Source organism: Barbatula barbatula, assembly GCF_947034865.1.
Source record: "Barbatula barbatula genome assembly, chromosome: 25".
Lineage (NCBI taxonomy): Eukaryota > Metazoa > Chordata > Actinopteri > Cypriniformes > Nemacheilidae > Barbatula > Barbatula barbatula.
The window spans coordinates 7,678,521-7,696,878 of record NC_136788.1 but is presented as its reverse complement, the minus strand read 5'-3'; the positions used below and the strand labels follow the sequence as shown (position 1 = coordinate 7,696,878).

At 46.1% G+C, this 18,358-nt stretch overlaps 2 protein-coding genes across 2 annotated transcripts; one reads left to right on the top strand and one right to left on the bottom strand.

The window, feature by feature from the left end:
- Positions 1-1,028: 1,028 nt before the first annotated feature.
- LOC306890851 (uncharacterized protein) lies at positions 1,029-14,565 on the bottom strand. The gene is made up of 18 exons (XM_079450866.1): positions 14,536-14,565; positions 14,286-14,351; positions 12,726-12,842; positions 12,581-12,648; positions 12,217-12,388; positions 11,973-12,104; positions 11,793-11,860; positions 11,445-11,642; positions 11,183-11,266; positions 11,050-11,082; positions 10,835-10,922; positions 10,653-10,717; positions 10,474-10,527; positions 10,050-10,354; positions 8,516-8,566; positions 8,280-8,388; positions 7,770-8,156; positions 1,029-1,236 (listed from the first exon to the last, which is right to left on the bottom strand). The coding sequence occupies exons 2-17, from the start codon at positions 14,347-14,349 to the stop codon at positions 8,076-8,078; spliced, it is 1,689 nt and encodes a 562-aa protein (XP_079306992.1). The 5' UTR covers positions 14,350-14,351; positions 14,536-14,565; the 3' UTR covers positions 1,029-1,236; positions 7,770-8,075.
- Positions 14,566-15,569: 1,004 nt separating this feature from the next.
- Positions 15,570-17,124, top strand: LOC306890883 (insulin-like growth factor-binding protein 2; the record flags this gene model as incomplete). Its single annotated transcript, XM_079450899.1, is given in 5 exon segments — positions 15,570-15,855; positions 16,584-16,671; positions 16,778-16,843; positions 16,845-16,971; positions 17,065-17,124. Coding segments are annotated over 5 exon segments (627 nt in total).
- Positions 17,125-18,358: the final 1,234 nt, after the last annotated feature.

Genomic DNA, 18,358 nt, shown 5'->3' with positions numbered 1-18,358 from the left:
TGATAAACTAGTATTTTATTAAGGGATGAGTAAAGTGCAAACAAGCTAAATCTTCACAGTTCAAGTTAATTGTAATGAATTTGTTCATTCTTCATTTGCAGTGGCCTCCCAGTACAATTACACTTTAACCCACAGAGATCACTAGAGGTTTTCTAGGTATGTAAATGGAGCTGTGTTGATACTCATGTAAACGAAAAGGAATGTTGGGGTACTTCACATTCATTTAAATAACAATGCTGTAATCTACTGTATCGATGATGCATTATAAAACCAGATTTTGTGTATGATGCTGTCATGTGTTATTTTTTTAAACAAATTTACGATAAATTATTTAACGATAATTGCCGTTTCTCTGTAAATGTACAACTCCAGGTGGCTTTAAAGTGTTATTTCAAAACAGTTGATGAGCATTTATATTTATCATCTGATGGAGGAAATGCAAATACAGTGTAAATCTCTCCCTCAAACTGAAAAAGCAAAGGATATTGAGATTAGGTTTGTAAAACCCACTTTTTTTAATCACAACCACTTATCCGAAAAGAGTAAATAAAGTCTGAAATTATCAACCTCATTATCTGCATTTCATCACTGAGGATTTCGTAAAAATCTCTCATGAACCCAATCTCATGTCTCATCTTGTTTTGTGGGTAAGAGTCTTGTCACACCCCTAGTGTCTATAAATGCAGCAGTCAAACGCTGAGGGCCGCTTCATTTGGCATAATTTCTTGTTGCAGTTCTCTCGTGTGTGATTCCACACCCCTTCCCTCATCATGTAATCTATTAAAAATAACCGTAGCCCAATTATGAGTACTTTAAAAAGTAGTTTCAGTACAGGTGCTTGATTTTCACAATCTGATAATAACATAATCCAGATTATATATAATCCGTTACTACCCAGGCCTGGGTACAACTACAAATTTAGATCTCTCTTTGTCAGGAATATCAATACTGCTGTGACTTAACATTTCAAGTCAACCATGAGGCAGATACAGAGATGAACAAGACAAACAACAGGCAGGAGACAAAGTGATGATAGAATAAATGGTGTTTACTGAAGAGCGATGGAGAGCTACAGATAGACCCTATGATCACCAGTTAAAAGCACCTTTCACATTTATATTCTCCATCTCTAGAGATCTGTCTGGTATATACAGATATTTACTCAGACTAATACACACAACAAATAAGTATGACTTATGTTTAAACGTGCAGTCCATCTATGTTTATTGAACATATCTATGTTCTGCATATCAGGACTAATTAGGATTTAATTAATTAATTAATTAATACATTTGAGAAAAATGCAACTTCTGATGTAAGAAATGCCGGTCTTTCAAAGTGTCAGTCAGTCTGTTTTCATTTAGTCATTTTTTTTATTTATATTATTTTATTGTGTTTTTCTCTATTGTCAATAACCCTGTAGGTGGGTGAAACTTTGATAATGTGTGAAAGTTCAGTTATCCATTTCTTCTGTATGCTCATGCTGCTGTTTACATGTTGAAATAAAGCCCTGAAAAAATGCTGTTTACGCGGCTGAAAACGCCAGGCTCAAATTGAGAATTATTCAACTCTGGGCATGGAAAAAACACAAAGCGCCATTGATGAGCATATAAAACCTGTCAGCTGATGGTGTTTAATTATCGGTTAATCATTGAAGGTTTTTGGTTGGGAAAATGTCCCGAAATGAGGATCCATACTAAAAACCAGATAAAACACCTTAGCAACACACAACCATCTGATTCAGTCTACTAATGTCTAGTTACACCCTAACTAAAAAACAGCCTGGTAACCAACTACAACGTCCCGGTTACGTATGTAACCTCTGTTCCCTGATGGAGGGAACAAGACGTTGTGTCGAAGCCGACAGATGGGGTTCGCCCTTGAGAACCAATCGTCTCTGACTATTTTGAAAAGGCCAATGAAATTGGCGAATGAAATTTGCATGCCGGGCTCCGCCCCCGGATATCCGGGTATAAAGGGGAGCCGGCGTGCTCATTCATTCACCTTTTGTGCTGAGGAGCCTGAGAGCATCTCGTGACTGCTGCAGCGGACGGCTATTGTCGTGGCAAGAAGGACACAACGTCTTGTTCCCTCCATCAGGGAACAGAGGTTACATACGTAACCGGGACGTTCCCTTTCTGTCGGTCTCTCGACGTTGTGTCGAAGCCGACAGATGGGGTTCCTATGGAAAACGCCACGGCACTAGCCGCGTCACAATCTCTAGCGAAGCGACGTTGACCGGCCTGGGCGAGCCACACGTGAGCGCTATCGCGAAATTTGTAACCTTCCAGTGGGCAGGCAGGGGCTCCCAGAGCTTTTGGCAAAGATGAGTAGCCCCTGCCCTCTGCCAACTCAGACGGCCCCATTGGCGAGGGCCATCCAGTCGTAGGGCTACTGGGTAAGCGCTGTTCCTTCAATGAGGACGTGCGCTACGGAGACCACTTCCCACCCTAGGGGGGAATACAGTGGAGACACCAACATGGTCTCACCAATAGGGGAGAACTCATGGGAGGTATGTGCGGAATGCCGCAAGGTGGATGTCCACCTGGGGAGGTCATGGGTTGCCACGCGGGGAACCATCTCATGACGACATCTCAGACGGAACCACCCTAGTGGGGGGTTACTACGTGTGGGGCACTAGGTCCGGTTAGAGCTATATGTAATAACTCAGCTTGATACCCGGCCATAGGCGGCAGGGCTGCTCCGCCGAGCCCGCCGCCCTGAGTGCTATTGATGGATGGACGGACTGCCTATTCTTCACCCTTGGGGAAAGAAGGGAGGCAGCCCATAGCGCACTGGTCCACCTCAGAAGGGGAATGGCGCTATGGGCAGGCGTACGCCCCACGACTGCTGGTCTCACCTGCTGGCAAGACTCGAGCTGCCGACTCCCCACGGAGGTTGTAAGCCTCTGCGAGGTATAGCGTAGCCCAACCCGCAGCTCTACAGATGTCTGCCAGAGAGGCGCACTAAGCCGATGCCCACGAGGAGGTCACACCCCGAGCGGAGTGTACCGTCACTCAAATGGGCACGGGCTAGGATCGGCACGCCGTAGTGACGGCGTGTGCGACCCAGCGCTACAACTCTCCTCGGATACAGCACTCCCGTTGCTGACCTCCATAACAGACAAGAGCTGCTCAGGGCCTTGAAGCCCTCAGTGTGGTTCGAGTAGAGGCGCAATGCGCTTACTGGACACCCCACGTACAGGTTGGGTCTTTCTCCCGGTGTGGGAGCGCCTGCAAGTTCACCACCTAGTCCCAAAGGGGGGCGGCGGAACTTTGGGCACGTAAGTCGGCCGGGGTCTCAGGATCACGTGAGAGTCACCGGGCCTGAAATTTGGCAATCGGTGGACACGGAATGCTTGCAGGTGCCTCACCCTCTGGATGGACTCGAGCCCCAGCAGGAGAGCCAACCCCCCTCGCAGAACGAGGAAGGGGCTCTCGGCAGGGCCCGAAAAAAGGGGACCCAAAGGTCCACCTTAAGGTCCCAAGAGGGTACGGGGCGCGGACGAGGCCTTAGCCCCTCGCGCCCTAGAGGAACCTAATAATCAGGTCATGCCGCCCCAGAGGCTCACCAGCAACTGGTACGTGATAACCGCGACAGCGGGTACCCACGTTCCAATGTGGAAGGGGAGATTACTCCCCAGCCTCTCCTGCAATAGGACAGCACGTTCCTGAGCGAGCAATTCCGCGGGTCTTCTCCTCGAGAAGAGCACCAGGACGAGAAGGGGCGCCACTTAAAGGCATCCAGCCTTGTGGGCATGGCCCTTGCCTGAGTGACAGTCTCCACCACTGAGGGGGGTAGGTCATCCAGGAACTCCTCGTCCCATCCAGGAGCCAGACCCAGAGGTCCGGCTCGAACGCCACAACGTGTCCATCCCCTGCGAGTAGGCCCTTCGCCAGGGGATTTGGCCAGGGGGAGTTGTCGTCAGGAGTATTAGCTCCGAGGACCAAGTGTAGTTGGGCCCGTAAGGCGCAACTAGCAGCACTTGATACTCCCTTCCCAGACCTTGCACAGGACCTGCGCAATGAAGCTCACTGGGGGGAAGCGTAGTTCCGCTTGTCCCGCGGCCAGCTGCGCGCTAGGGCCTCCGTGTCGAGGGGGGAGCCTCGACCAGGGAGTGCCCAGCGGCACTGGGGGGTGTTCAGGGAGGCAACAGGTCCACCTGTGCCCGCCCAAACCACACCCAAGCCGGCCGCAGTGGTGGAGTCGTCACTTCGCACGAGGTGTCAACTGACGAGAGAGCGCTTGGCTGTCTGGTTCAGGACACCCGGTGGCGTGTGACCTGCAGGGGCCTTGCCACCTGCTGTCTCCACCAGGGGTGGAGTCGTCACTTCCCACGAGGCGTCAACTGACGAGAGAGCGCTTGGCTGTCTGGTTCAGGACATCCGGTGGTCATGTGACCTGCAGGGGCTTTGCCACCTGCTGTCTCCACTGGAGGCTGCGCGCTAGGGCCTCCGTGTCGAGGGGGTCCTCGTCCAAGGAATGCCCAGCGGTACTGGGTGGTGTTCAGGGAGGCGACAGGTCCCCCTGTGCCCGCCCAAACCACACCCAGGCCAGCCCGCAGGGGTGGAGTCATCACTTCCCACGGGGTGTCAACTGACGAGAGAGCGCTTGGCTGTCTGGTTCAGGACGCCCGGTGGGCATGTGACCTGCAGGGGCTTTGCCACCTGCTGTCTCCACGGGAGGAGGCGTTTTGGGCGAGTTGCGATGACTGCAGCGAGCGAGTGCCACCCTGAGGTTTAGTACGCTACGCCGGTCGTGCTGTCCGGGCCAGTATGCTGGCTCTGCACGAGAGGCCGGAGCCTCATCAGTGCAAGCAGGACAGCTAGCAACTTGAAGGCAGTGATCTGCCAACGCAGGCGGGGGCCCGTCCAGCGACCCGACACTGCGCGCCCATTGCACACCGCACCCGCACCCCGTAGGGAGGCGTCTGTCGTTCCACGACCGGCCTCAAGACCTGCTCGGGGTTAGGATGCGATGGCAGCAGGTGTAATGACGATACGCCTACTGCCGGTGCGCCACGCTCTCCAGGGAACTCATCTCTGTAGTCAGTGCTGTCGCGGTCCCATGTGCGTCAACCCGAGGGGGACAGGCCACCCCCGAGGACACCATGCCCAGGAGCCTCTGAAACTGATTTCAGGGGACCGCTGGCTGCTGCCTGAAAGTTCAAGCAGCTCAGCACTGACTGTGCGTGCTCGTGAGCGAGCACGCCGTCATGGAGACAGTGTTGAGTTCTCTACCAGGAAAAGGGGGAGCTCCGCGCCAGGGAGAGCTGCTCTCTTTTTCCCGGCTGACCCGTTTACTGACATGCCAGCCCCTCGACAGTGCCGAGGGAACTGTACATGAGAGTATGCGGTCAGTTGTCATGAACCACTCCTGGCGTCTGACAGACACCAGGACGCGCTTCTGCGCCTCCCGAACGGCACCCTTGCAAGGTGCTGCTCAAGGTATGCAGCGACCCCTGGTTTTGGGGATGATGAAGTGCGGCTGTCGAAGCCACTGGACATCTCGGCCGAGGGGACGGTTCGATCGCCTTCGCCAGAGGGGTGGCAGCCCCGGCCTGGAGCACAGGAACATCCCTGCCTCTGCTGAGGTAAGAGGATGCCTGAAGTCCGGCGGAGGTCTGGCGAGCTGGATCGAATGCCGAGACGGACCACACTCCCAGCCACCGTGATGGTTTGAAATGCTAACCAAGCACCCAGAGACCTCACAGGGGGGGCTGCGATCTACTTCATCAACCCGCGGGGGTTGGTTCAATGACTAGCAGTGCTGTTCTCCCCGGGGGGAACGGCTCCGCTAAATCACCTGCCAGGCGATGGCGCAGCTCGACGCACCGTCGAAGCGAGAGTGCTGAGGGCTGCTTTATACTCGTCATTGCGTGCCGCCACGACGCAACGTCGAGTTGCCGAACACCATCTTTCAGAGGGTGAGAGCGGCTGCAAGTGGGACCCAGAGAGAGACCTCTCCTTGTGAGAAGGCGGGCACTAGGCCCCCGAAGGGGCCCAGAAGGTGTTTGGGACGCGGCAGGGACCGCCCCAGTCCGACCATCCAGCAACCCAGGCTGGGTCGGGCCCGATGGTTCAATCTCTCTAGGTGGTCCTTCTCTTGACGTCCTCCTCCGGGGGGCCACCTGCGGGGGCACCAGAACCGGAGTCGACGCTGGAGAAGGCCAGGGCTGCTGGGGGCAGACCACGTGCGAGACCTCGACGGCCGAAAGGCGGCCGGGTCACAGCAGGCCGGTCTGTTTCTACACTGTCAAAAGGCTGCTGGAGCAGTCCTTGACAGCGCCACCAATCAGCCGACCTTGCGAGAGGGGAGTCGGGAAAGTGGCCTTTCTCGACATCGCCCCCCTACGCAAGATTGGGTCCGAGGCATCTTTCCGGGCCACTGATGTGGACATCGTCCGACCCAGCCTGCGCTGCCACCGCGGTCCCCGGAGGGCCAGTCGGCGGCGGCACTACTTGGGTCGGTCTTACCCCGTGGGGCTCTCTTTAGCGCCCTGGCCTGCAGGAAGGCCATGCGTAAGAGTGGAGGCAGCTTGGTCCACGGCACTGCCAGCCTCAACACCAGAGATGTTGAGACCTTACATGCCCTGGACGGTGAGTCTAGGTCAAGCCCCCCAGGTGGCCGCCGTCTGCGGATACCCGCGACTGCATGCTCCACCCAGGGTGCATTGACATAGTCCCTAGCTGCCTCCCCGCCCCGAGGGAAGAGAGGGCGATAGAGTCAGCTAGACGGAAGCGCGCCGAAAGGGACGCTCCAGGTCTTACTGAACTCCTTATGCAGCTCGGTAAAACTTGGCACTTGAGCCGGGCCCAATGTGCGAGTACCCAGCCGCGAGCACCAGGGCTGCACCGCAACCCGACGCTCACGGCGGTCCGAGCGAGCATGGCTGACATCTTGACGTCTGCTCTCACCTGTGCTCGACCTCCCGAGGGAGGGAGCTTCAGGGAATCGCCAGAGTCTGATGCCAGCAGGTCGCGCTCCGATGTTGCAAGAGACACCTCATCTCCACGGCTCGTGTCCGAGCGCGTGGCTGAGGAATAAGATGGCTTAGGACCATCCTTGGGGACCTGCTAAACAAGCGAGACGGGGCGCGAGCGGTCCGCGAGCCGACCGGCTGACGGATTAACGCTCACGATAATCCCCACATCACCCTCGCTGCTCGCCGCCGCTGACGGCAGGGCCGTAGCCGCTGCGGTCACAGAACGGGAAGCAAACGAGGTGGTGGCTTGCTCTTGACAGAACGTAGCCAACGTGACGCAACGTCTGAATAGCCGTCCGCCCGCAGTGACGCAACGTCTGACTAGCCATCCGCGCGCAGTGACGCAACGTCTGAATAGCCATCCGCGCGCCGTGCGGGCAGGACGAATCCACGAGGCTGCCACAGTGATCGGACCCCCGAACACTTGCGGCAACCACCGTGTCCGTCCCCGTCCTCGATGAGTGTACTGCACCCAAGAGATCAGCGGGCAATGCCACGCTGAGGAAATTGCTCTTTTAGAAAAATACCTCAGGAACTGCCAGGACGCCCAGGGGAATCTCCGCTGCACCGCGTCGTAGAAATCGGCAATTCGAAGAATGTCATCAGATGCGAAGGCTCCGAAGAACAAAAGGTGAATGAATGAGCACGCCGGCTCCCCTTTATACCCGGATATCCGGGGGCGGAGCCCGGCATGCAAATTTCATTCGCCAATTTCATTGGCCTTTTCAAAATAGTCAGAGACGATTGGTTCTCAAGGGCGAACCCCATCTGTCGGCTTCGACACAACGTCGAGAGACCGACAGAAAGGGAACACCATGTTACCAACTTATAGTGTCTAATGCCCAACAACAAGATACACCCTAACAACGCCAAACTATAAAAAACACCCTAGTAACCAGCAACAAAACCTAGCAACACCTAATTACCAGCTAAAATATTCTAGTAATAAGCAGGGTTGTGATGTGAAATCCCTTTATAGGTTATAATATCTTACGATTCAAGTTGGTTGACATGTAAAATAAATCCCAACACCTATCGGGTATGCCTGGCCTGTCTTTATTTTTTTCACTTACAGCCTGATGTGAAGATCTCAACCATCCACAAGATCGGACATTTCCATGCAATTCATCCAGTCTATCAAGTGCTGAGGGTTCTCGAAGTAAAACGGGTCCTGTTACAAACACAAACACACACACACACAAATAAAAAATACCTTAAAATCTTTCCAAAGGTAACCAGAAAAAATCATGCAACACCTTGTTTACACATGTGAAAAATAAAAGAGTAAACATACCTCTGGGTCCATTTGGAACTTTTCCTGCCACTCAGGTAGCATGAGGTTAAAACAAAGGTCTTTGTACATTCTGTAGAATTCGTAAGTCTTCTCGATCTTTTCGTATTCTCTGTAATCAGGTTGTATAACAGGGATGGTATTAATAATGGTAAAACAAGCTTTTTCTGCATCTGTTTTCATAGGATTGAAATATGCATGCATAAATAGAAGCAAACTAATGGGATGTGTCTACATACAGTTCAGCGTGTAGATCCACATGAACATTGAGTTTGTCCATTTCCTGAGCCCTGTTTAGAAAACATTATGTTCAGAATCATGTATTTGGAAATATCCTCATCAAACAAATGCATTGTCATGATCCTGCCTCTCCTTGTCTTGGTTTTCGAGTCTTGTGCCAGGATCATGTCAGACCCATGTGTTTTATGTGGAGAAAGGGCATTGTTTTGTTTTTTGTCATGCCATGCTCTCTCTCCGGTGTGGCGTTGTTTAGCCCCGCCCCCTTGTTTATCCGTTAGTTTCGCATTAGTGTTTAGTCTTGTCACCTGCCTGTCACCGTCCATGTATATCTTCCCATTAGTGGTTCATTCCCCTCACCTGCTCCTTGCAATCCTCTTGTTAGCTTTCCCTTGGTGTTTCATCCCAATCACCTGCCGCCACTCTCCCTGTGTAATCAGTCCTCGTTAGTGTTTCCCTTTATCTAGCCCCAGTTACGCTTTGTCCCTTGTTGGTTCATTGTTTGTATGTACTCACCTTAGTCTGCCCTGCATGCCCGCCCTCGTGTCGGATTACCCTTGTTCCTGTTACCAAGTTTATGGACTTCTAGTTTATTTTGTTATTCTAAAAACCTTGTTTTGATTTGTCCCCCTTGTGGGAAGTTTTGGTTTTGCCTTGTTTTTGTTCATGTTTTCCCCATCGTGCGTTTTTGTTGAATAAAAGTTGAATTTAACACCACGTATGCCTGCGCATGGGTTATGTCCTAATTCTTGACAGATTGAACCGACCAAAGAGAACCCAGCAGGCATGACCGCTGCACGGTCCCGGCAGCCGTGTCTCCTTTGCGGCATTTGCCAGGGGAACACAGACCTGGAGAACTATTTTGACATGTTCCTGGAAGCTGAGATTGTCATTGGGGAGATGCAACCGGCTGTGCTCTTCATCTCCGGTCTCAGGGACCCACTTTTGCGGGCGGAGATGAGGTCGTTGAGACCACTGGACTTCGACGTGTGGCAGTAAGCAATCGCCCGACCGGAGTCCAGGGTCTCAGCCCAACCCAGCTACTCATCTCCGCTGGCCGCGATTCCAGAGGGTCGTACCCTGCAGATCAGGGTTGTGGGCATGCCGTGCCCTTCACCTCCCTCTAGCCGACCACCAGGCGGGTGGCTCGGCTTAAGAACAAGAGGCAACACAGGGGGGACACGGAACCCAGCCCAGCCGGCGTCCAGTCCTGCCCAACAGCTAGCCTTGCAGCCGGTGCCTAGCCCTGTCCAGCCAAAACCCAATCGACATTGCCCGTGCCTTTCCCTAACATGGCCCCCCGTTTGTGGACTTCCATTTTAGTTTGTTATTCTGAACATTCTTCTTTTGTTTTGGCCCCTTTGTTCATGTTTTCCCCATCGTGGGTTTTGTTTAATAAGTTAAATTTTTTAACACCACATCTGCCTGCGCTTGGGTTCTGTCTTAATTCATGACATGCATGCATGAAGACATATAGTAGTCCCACAATATCTACAGATTAAAGCCTTTATGAATTAATGATGAAAAATATCCTACGTTTTCCTTTTATCAATGAAAGATTTCAATACGAAGTGCAAATGCATCCGCTGGTGCTGAAGTTTCCCCAGTAACTTGTTATTATCTGTGGTGTTCCAGGAGTCTGTAGTGGCTGTTGACCGTTCATCTACATCCTCCAGTTTTTTGTAGTTCTTCCGAATTCGCACAAGTAAATCGCTCTGTTTCCAAGATCTCACAAGTGAAGCTTTCTGTTTCCGACATCTCACAAGTGAATCCCTCCGTTTCCAAGAGCTCACAAGTGAATTGCTCGGTTTCCGAGAGCTCACAACTGAATCGCTCGGTTCCTGTTGACAATGAAAGAACGAGGATGTTAGTAGAGCTCTGACACTTCATGTCACTAAACAGGTTTAATACAAATGTTCAAATTCATTTGAGCTTATCAAAATACACAGAGTTCTCTTACTTCTCTCTGAAGATCCGAAATAAGCCACTGCAAACAACAAAGATCCCAACACCCCTGTACAAAAAAAAGCAGGAACAGAAAAGGTTGAATACATTTTATAAGAGGGATGAATTGTTAGAATAAAAAATTAATTGAAAAAATATACATGTAACATAGAACTGTATTGTACACGTTCATACCTCTGCCAGATGTCTGGTAAACTTTTCTGTTTTTTTGTTCGCCTGTTCTGGCAGGGAGTTAGCATCTGGAAGACAAAATATTTAAATATTTCATGTCTCAAGAAGGACCCTTCTGTATTACCTAACATACAAGCAATGTTTTTATATTTCAATAAAATGCTACATTCTTGATTGAAACTCACCTCTGTAATGCCGAGATTCAGGGCTCTTCTTGCTACCCTGCTTCCTTCTTACATCTTCCATTAAAATGCCCCACAGTTTACCCACTTCCTGTTGAAAAGAAAGAAATAGAGATACTGAGATCACTGACATCTGTCACTCATCAAAAGCATATTACAAATGTTCATGAGGTGCTGCTATTAAAAACTATAACGAATGAATGAATGAAAATTCTTACATCATGATCCTTTCCCCACCGAACATCACTGGGCTGGTACAGACAATAGAACAATGTTTACAATTTGTTTATATTGTCTCGAATATAAATGTATATAAGAAAACTATGGATGCAATGAAGAACATATTCATACATCTGTGACGCCGTCCTTTCTCCTCACTTTCGGGAGATGTTTGCACCAGGAGGAGTATGTCTCTTGACGTACAGAAGGCTTGTCCTGATATAACCAAAAAAATTAACACGTATTAATACATAACAGAACACAACACACATTTAATGTGCATACAAGTTTCACTCAATACCAATTTACAAAAGCATCCCAGAACTTTAAAAAACAAATTCAGATATTTCCAAATAAATAAACTCCACTTTGAACCTTCAGATGGTGTACTCACCTTCTCTTCTTCTTTATATTGTTTGCAAAATGCAAACTGTTCAGAAGATTGCTGTGGGGCTTCAACATCAGCGATCTCGAAACTCCCATTAGTTGGGTCCAAATCTGTAGCGCAGACATTTCTTCTCCATATATCCGGCAATTGGACTCTTCTCTTGCACCATGTGGAAAATGTATCCCGCCGTGGAGAAACGTTATCCTGGGACATTAAAAAACACATTAGATCATAACCAAACGACACTGGTGTTGTATAAGAGGTGAGAATTGAATATTCATACTTGTACGTAATCCTTGTGGCCAAATAACCAAACACCCCTTTAATATGATAACACTCCTTTGATGTACTCACCCTCTGCTCTTTAACAAAATGTCTGCAGAATAAACTTCTGCCGGACGGAGGGTGTGGGACAGCGACACCTGCAGAACACCAGATTTACAACACCTCATGTATTTTACTTCACACTCAAGCGTTTTCTATATCAAGATATTAGCTTTGATTCTGAGTTAAACGTTGGATTTACAAGCTCACCGTTTTGGTTTAAACCTGTGTTTCTATAATCCTTTCTCTTTGAGATGTGGGGATGGATTTTGGGGGTCCCGCTAGGTGGTGGCTGTGGGACCCGGACTGTATCACAGTACTTTTTCCTCGGTCGCTTAACACCTGCATAACATCAGATTTATTACACCTCATGTATTTTACTCACACTCAAGCTTTTCTTTAAATGAAAACCATTTTTTTCATTCCGACTTTAATATCAGTTTTATAAGCTCACCGCTAATGATCCTCCTCCGGTCCATCGCTTTTGTGATGGGGGTAAGAATTTTGTGGCCCGCAAGCTTCATCTTGCTAGATGCTGGGTGCGGGACCTCATCACACATGCTTAGGTGATGGGGCAGCTTTCTGCACCAGGTGTTAATAGTATCCCGGTGCGGATAATGGTTGTCCTGGGATATAAAATAACGAATTAGAAATGCAGCTGTTTAACGTGCCGTATAAGAGGCGAGTTTCGCTCATTACGAATTTACAAAAGCATCTTACTTTTATACAGAACATATCAAAACTAATTGAGATAATTGTATGTTATCCTTCTAGCCAAATAACCAGAAGACATTCTGATACGATAATGATGTACTCACCTTCTGCTCTTCACGAAACCTTTTGCAGAAAGCTCTCCTGCCACGTGGAGGGTGTGGGACAGCGACTCCTGCATAACATCAGATTTATTCGTTTTTTATATTGAGATATTTGTTTTGATTCTGAATTTAGGTTTGACAAGCTCACCGCTAATGATCTCCCCAAAGTCCATCTTATTTAAGATGGGGGAAAGAGTATAACGGTCATCGGGCTGCATGCTGGAGATCCCGTCAGAGAGTGGGTGCGGGAGCAGTTCACCTACACCTGCAAAACACAATGATTTCATTTTCATGATTTCTATAGGATTTGGCAAATAAAATAAACCATTAATGCAGAACACAGTTATGAAAGGGTAAATCTTAGCATGCACACACACGTCAATGTTTCCTAAATGATCAGAATGGATATTGACCTTGTTTAGTCATCACGTCTGTTAAAATCTGCTTATATTTGGTGTTGGCTTTATTTACTTGTTCAAATTCAAGAACAAATTGAAATAAACAGGATTACAATCAAATGTTTTGCGGCAACTTATGAGATTCAAGTCACTGGTGTTGAATCTACGACTATCACTGGATCTGCGCCGGCATACTTTCACACCCTCCTACACCCCATCAAAAACCCTGCGTTCAGCAAACAAGCGGCGCCTTGTAATGCCTTCTTATAACTCCATCCTGGTGGAAGACACTTCTTAACTCGGTCCGGTCAACCACATCTCTCACAACCTTCAAAAAACGACATCAAACCCATCTCTTTTGTGAATACTAGACACACAAAGGAAAAACCCTCTCTCTCTCCACAGGTAGTGGTCTAGCTTTTGTTGATACTAGTAACTTTGTATTAGCATGTACTATTGCTCGCTTATTGCTCCCTGAATTCTTTGTAAATCGCTTTGGATGAAAACGTCTGCTAAATGACTAAATGTAAATGTATGTAGCGGATGTTAGGGTAGGAACATGTCTAATATGGAGTGGTAGGTTATTCCATTTCTTGGGGGCGGCCACTGCAAAGGCGCGATCCTCCCTTCGCTTATATTTAGTCTGAGGATCTTAGAGACCTCGGTGGCATATATACCCGGAGGAGGTCAGCTAAATATGAAGGGGCAAATCCATTTAATCCTTAAAAGACTTAAATCAAAAGTCAATTCTATTCTAAAATAAAGACAATAAACAGTCCTGAAATTGTTTATGTGACACTGAGGTGAGATACTCTCATTATAAAGTGGAACGAGTCTGTGCAATCTGATTAAATTATTATCTGAAGTTATAGAAATAATAATACACATGGCCATTTTGAAGGCCTGTACATGAAAAACTCCCCAATAAGAGTGTTTTTAAAAAATATAAAAACTGTTTAAAAAGCCTAGCAACTGTCAATCTTTCTCGTTTGGGTGGGTTAAAGCCTCCAAGTGTAGTGCAATTGTTATTTTTACAATACTATATATCATTTAATGTGTGAAATTATATATAGATATTCTAAATGCATTTGTATTTTAATTCATTCACAATCCACAGACTGAAACCGCGTTCGCCATAGATCGCTTTTATTTTGAAATCCAAAGATCCGCTGAGTGAGGGCGAGTGCTAGTTTGATTGTCGTTTTTCGAAGTGTACCATATATTCCCACAAAATAAACGTACAGCTGTAAAAGTCAACAACAAATATGACAGAAATTTGATTAAAATGACTAAAATAATGAACTTTTTACCAGAATGAACTTGTTGTTCAGTGGCAGTGACGCGAGTGAAACGCCTAAATCCCGTCTTGACCATCTCTGCGAAATGAAAAATAAACATTTACTGACAGATTCGCAACGACTTCACTTGATCTTAAAAACGTTTCCATCGGTTACGGATGACAGAAATACATGTCAAAAGATGCATGCATGAATTTATCAAGGAAAATGGTAAATATATGTGAACGAAAACGAAGGTTTCATCACCCACTGACTGACTGACCCTTCCACGCGCTGCTGTTTGCGGAATCTGCGCCGAGCAACAGGTGTTAAATCGCGCGATTATCACAGATTCAGACACTAAAAACTATGCAGTTTTCAAACTACTGTTTTAATCTGTTATATGTAAACATCCAGTGTTTTTCTTTGATTGAATATACATTTATATTAATGTTTTATTATAATTTATATGAATTATAATAAATTAAAACTACTCCGCAGCTATATATTCTTTGCGAATGTCTACCGGAAGTTTGGAGGGGGGCACATGATGTATATATTTTAATTGTCTTGTTTTATTTACATACTTTTATTTCATTTTGTTAATCATTTATTTCCACTTTAATGTTTGTAATTATTGTATGTGATTTGTTTAAAGCTTAATGCTTTGGCAACAGTCTAAGTGAAAACATGGCGAAACAGCGCCATCTCCTGGACCGAGTGGCCGTATTTCTACAGCACACATGCAGGGTTGGCAACTTTGATATTAGTGATATTATTAAAAGAAAACATTAACACCAAAGTAACATGTGTTCCTGTGTTTTTCGTCAGAGATGAATTTCCAGATCTATTCATACAGAAAGTTGTATTTTATTGCAACCTTGCAACTATGAAAAAAACAAACTTCTCAGATAACCTGCCAATGTCCTAATCTTGCCCTGGTTGGTTCTTGTGAGGGATTATCTTGATCACACCCTGAATTACGCCCTCTGCTATTGGTCATGTGACCCATTCACAAAGGGTTCGGTCTTTTCCCTTCTCCGTCTTATCTAAAACTGCTCAAAAGAAAGAATCGGTTTTGAGACAAAAAGAGATTGTAAAGATAAGACTTGGGGGATAATTAACAGCTAATTCAGACATATTGTTACACCCCACCATTCATTGGTTGTCAAGCAGGGAGGAGATATGTGTGGTCTTAAATGTGGGGACCGTTATATAAAAGGTGTATATGCTTCAAAGCAGTCCCTGTAAGGTCCAAGAATGAATCTATGCGTTTTCTCGATCACGGTCATTATGTGGTCAATATTGGCTGTGATGATGGCCAGTTTAGAGATCACTCCACCCGAGCCACATGTGCTTCAGGCCTTGCACTGTCCGCCTTGCGAACGCATTCATTGCTCCCCACGTCGAGCACTGAAGCTCCTGTGTCGAGGTGGCATCACCACCGGGATTTGTGGATGTTGTCCAGCTTGTGCCAAACTTGAAGGAGAAAGCTGCGGAGGGACGTGGGCCTACCTGGGGAAGTGTGATGAAGGACTGGTGTGCGTTTACCAAGAAGGTGCACATGGCAAAGCCGAGGAACGCAAGGGAACTTGCAAACCAGGTACAACAGAAGCAGAAAAGAATCATGATGTGGTATATATGAAATGGAGATTTCTTGCAGAAATCTTTTGTAGCAACGTTATTTATGAACTGCGAAAAAGTGATATGGCTGTCCAGGATTCCTTTGATCTTTATGATAAAACCAAAGCTGTGATTGTCTTATCTTACAAGGTGATGAAATCCACAATCTTTCCTGAAACTACATCCATATTTTATTTTATGGCTTTCATTGACTTTTGTGTTTGACCTTATTTAAGTAATATATACTTCTGCTCAAAAGTTTAGTATGTTTAGGGAAATAATAAATACAAAAACTTATCTCAGGATCTGTGCTTAAATGTTTAAGAATATTCGTATGGACAAAAATATAACTGCTAATACAATTCTTTTTTAATAAATTATCTTATTGAAATGAATGACTGAATAAAATAAGCTTTAAATGCTTTAAAAAGCATCTCAGGGTGAGACCTTAAGGAACTGAATGATTAAAAAAGTTTTATTTTGATTATTTATAGTGCTATTCTTACAAAGTTACTAGTCAGGACATCAATAAATCTTCAGCGTGGAGGACATATAAAACGTGAAAGAAAAACGATATAGCCAATATTATCAGAGATAAGAGTAATTATATATAACATAATTTAAACTATTGTATTATTATATATTAATATATTACATTATAAAAACTTTGGATTTCTTATAATGTACATGTTATGTGTGTCCAAACAGTGCTTGATGTTCTCAAAACAAACACTTGTCGCCCCGACTGCATGTGGGAGTTCTGCCAGTCAAACCCCAATGAGATTTGCTCAGCAAGGTGAAGCTAAAGATTAGACTTCTTTTAAATCTATGCTTTGTTTGAAAATGTCAGTCTCATTTCTTTTCCACTGTCGCTTGCATTAAATCTGAGATATTTTTTGCAGGTCTGTATCAATGGAAAAGCGTGAATGTGGAGGCTACTGCCAGCACACCACCTGCTCCAGCTGTCTGCACAGCACCGTCATGTCCTCAGTCCTGTTCCCCAACAGATCACGTCTGTCTCCATCGCTTTGGCAGATGTGTACGTGGTCACCTGACTGAGGAAAAACACTCTCCCATCTGTCACCAGAACCTACAGGTTCCTTTCGCAATATAATTCTGTTTTTAACTGTTAGAAAATGTATATTATTAATATTTTAACACCAGTTCTGAATGTGCTTTTTATCAACAGAGTAAATCTGAGGGATTCTTTGTGTGTTTGGCACCTGCCTGTCCAACTATAGCAAACTGATCCGGGACTGAAAACCCCCAAAATGTGATTCAAAATGTAGCATTAAAGGCAGCTGTTTTTATTTTTATAATTAATACAAAAAAGAAATTGTGAAATAATCTTGTTATATGTAATTATCACATTTTGAACTATACAGATGACATTCAAACATTTAACAACAATATCTGGCTATGAAAACGTGATATATGAGGTCACCGTTATCTTGTACTCAGACTAACAATGTAAAACTGCTAGAAAACGTGCGCACGATGGACCCATTTCTCACTTGTTAGTTAATAACAATGTGTTTATGAGCCAGACACTCATTCTTGAGCCAACACAAAGCCCACATCCTGTTCAGGTCTTTTGATGTTTGTTTCACAGAAAACTACGTAAAGGAAGTGGTTCGTTCTGATAAATGGTGGCATTATACGCTGCGATTATGATGCGTTTAAAAATGTTGCTACACAACTGCCCATATGCCCTTCTCGACTCACGTTGCCCTTCCGAGGCGGAAGATAAATAAATAAATCATACAATGGATGCAGAATTTCACATACGTCTGGATAAAAAAACGCAAAGCTTCATTCACTTCCATATTAGAGACAACAGTACTGTTCCATAAAACAGTAGAGACACTTTTCATGGATGTCGATGTGAAGTGGACATTTTAGTCAAGGGACCCGCGACATGCCAGCACAGAAAAACAAAAGTAACCGACGAGCTGCAGGTACATCTTCCCTTAGGCTTCAATATTATTCCAAAAAATTGTCTGGCAATGAATAGAGTAGACTGTTTCAGAATCACTGTATCCTGATACCATCGATATGATGCACAAAATTGTATTGTAGTTGCGAGTACACCAGAGTCCTATGCAACGATTCTTGCCTCACTAAATGCTGCAAAGTGTCCTACTTTTTGGTGTTATGGAAATAGCCACCATTAGGTTGTCAGAAAAGGTGAGTTTGTGATGTATAACAAACGAACGATCATCTTCATCAAGTTTTATGAAATAAATTAAAATCTTCATAAATCCAGGCTGAGTTTGCCACGTTTAGCCTAAATAATAAGATAGATAGCTTGAAGACAAGCAGCCTAGGCTACAATTATGGGGTAGGCCTTAGGCAATCTAAGCTACGTGTCTGCTGATAGTTAGTTTCTAACGTTTCGTTTTAGCAAGAAGAATGAATGATGGAAGCAATGCATCACATAAATTACTTTATTCAAAATGGTTAAATGCCTAATGCCAAACAAT

Excerpts from the sequence above, each read along its gene's own strand:
- LOC306890851 (XM_079450866.1), bottom strand. The coding sequence starts at position 14,349 with ATGGTCAAGACGGGATTTAGGCGTTTCACTCGCGTCACTGCCACTGAA. Across the intron at positions 12,105-12,216 it reads CCGGAGGAGGATCATTAGCG|GTGTTAAGCGACCGAGGAAA; the intron begins GTGAGCTTATAA and ends GATGTTATGCAG. Across the intron at positions 11,861-11,972 it reads CACAGGTTTAAACCAAAACG|GTGTCGCTGTCCCACACCCT; the intron begins GTGAGCTTGTAA and ends GGTGTTCTGCAG.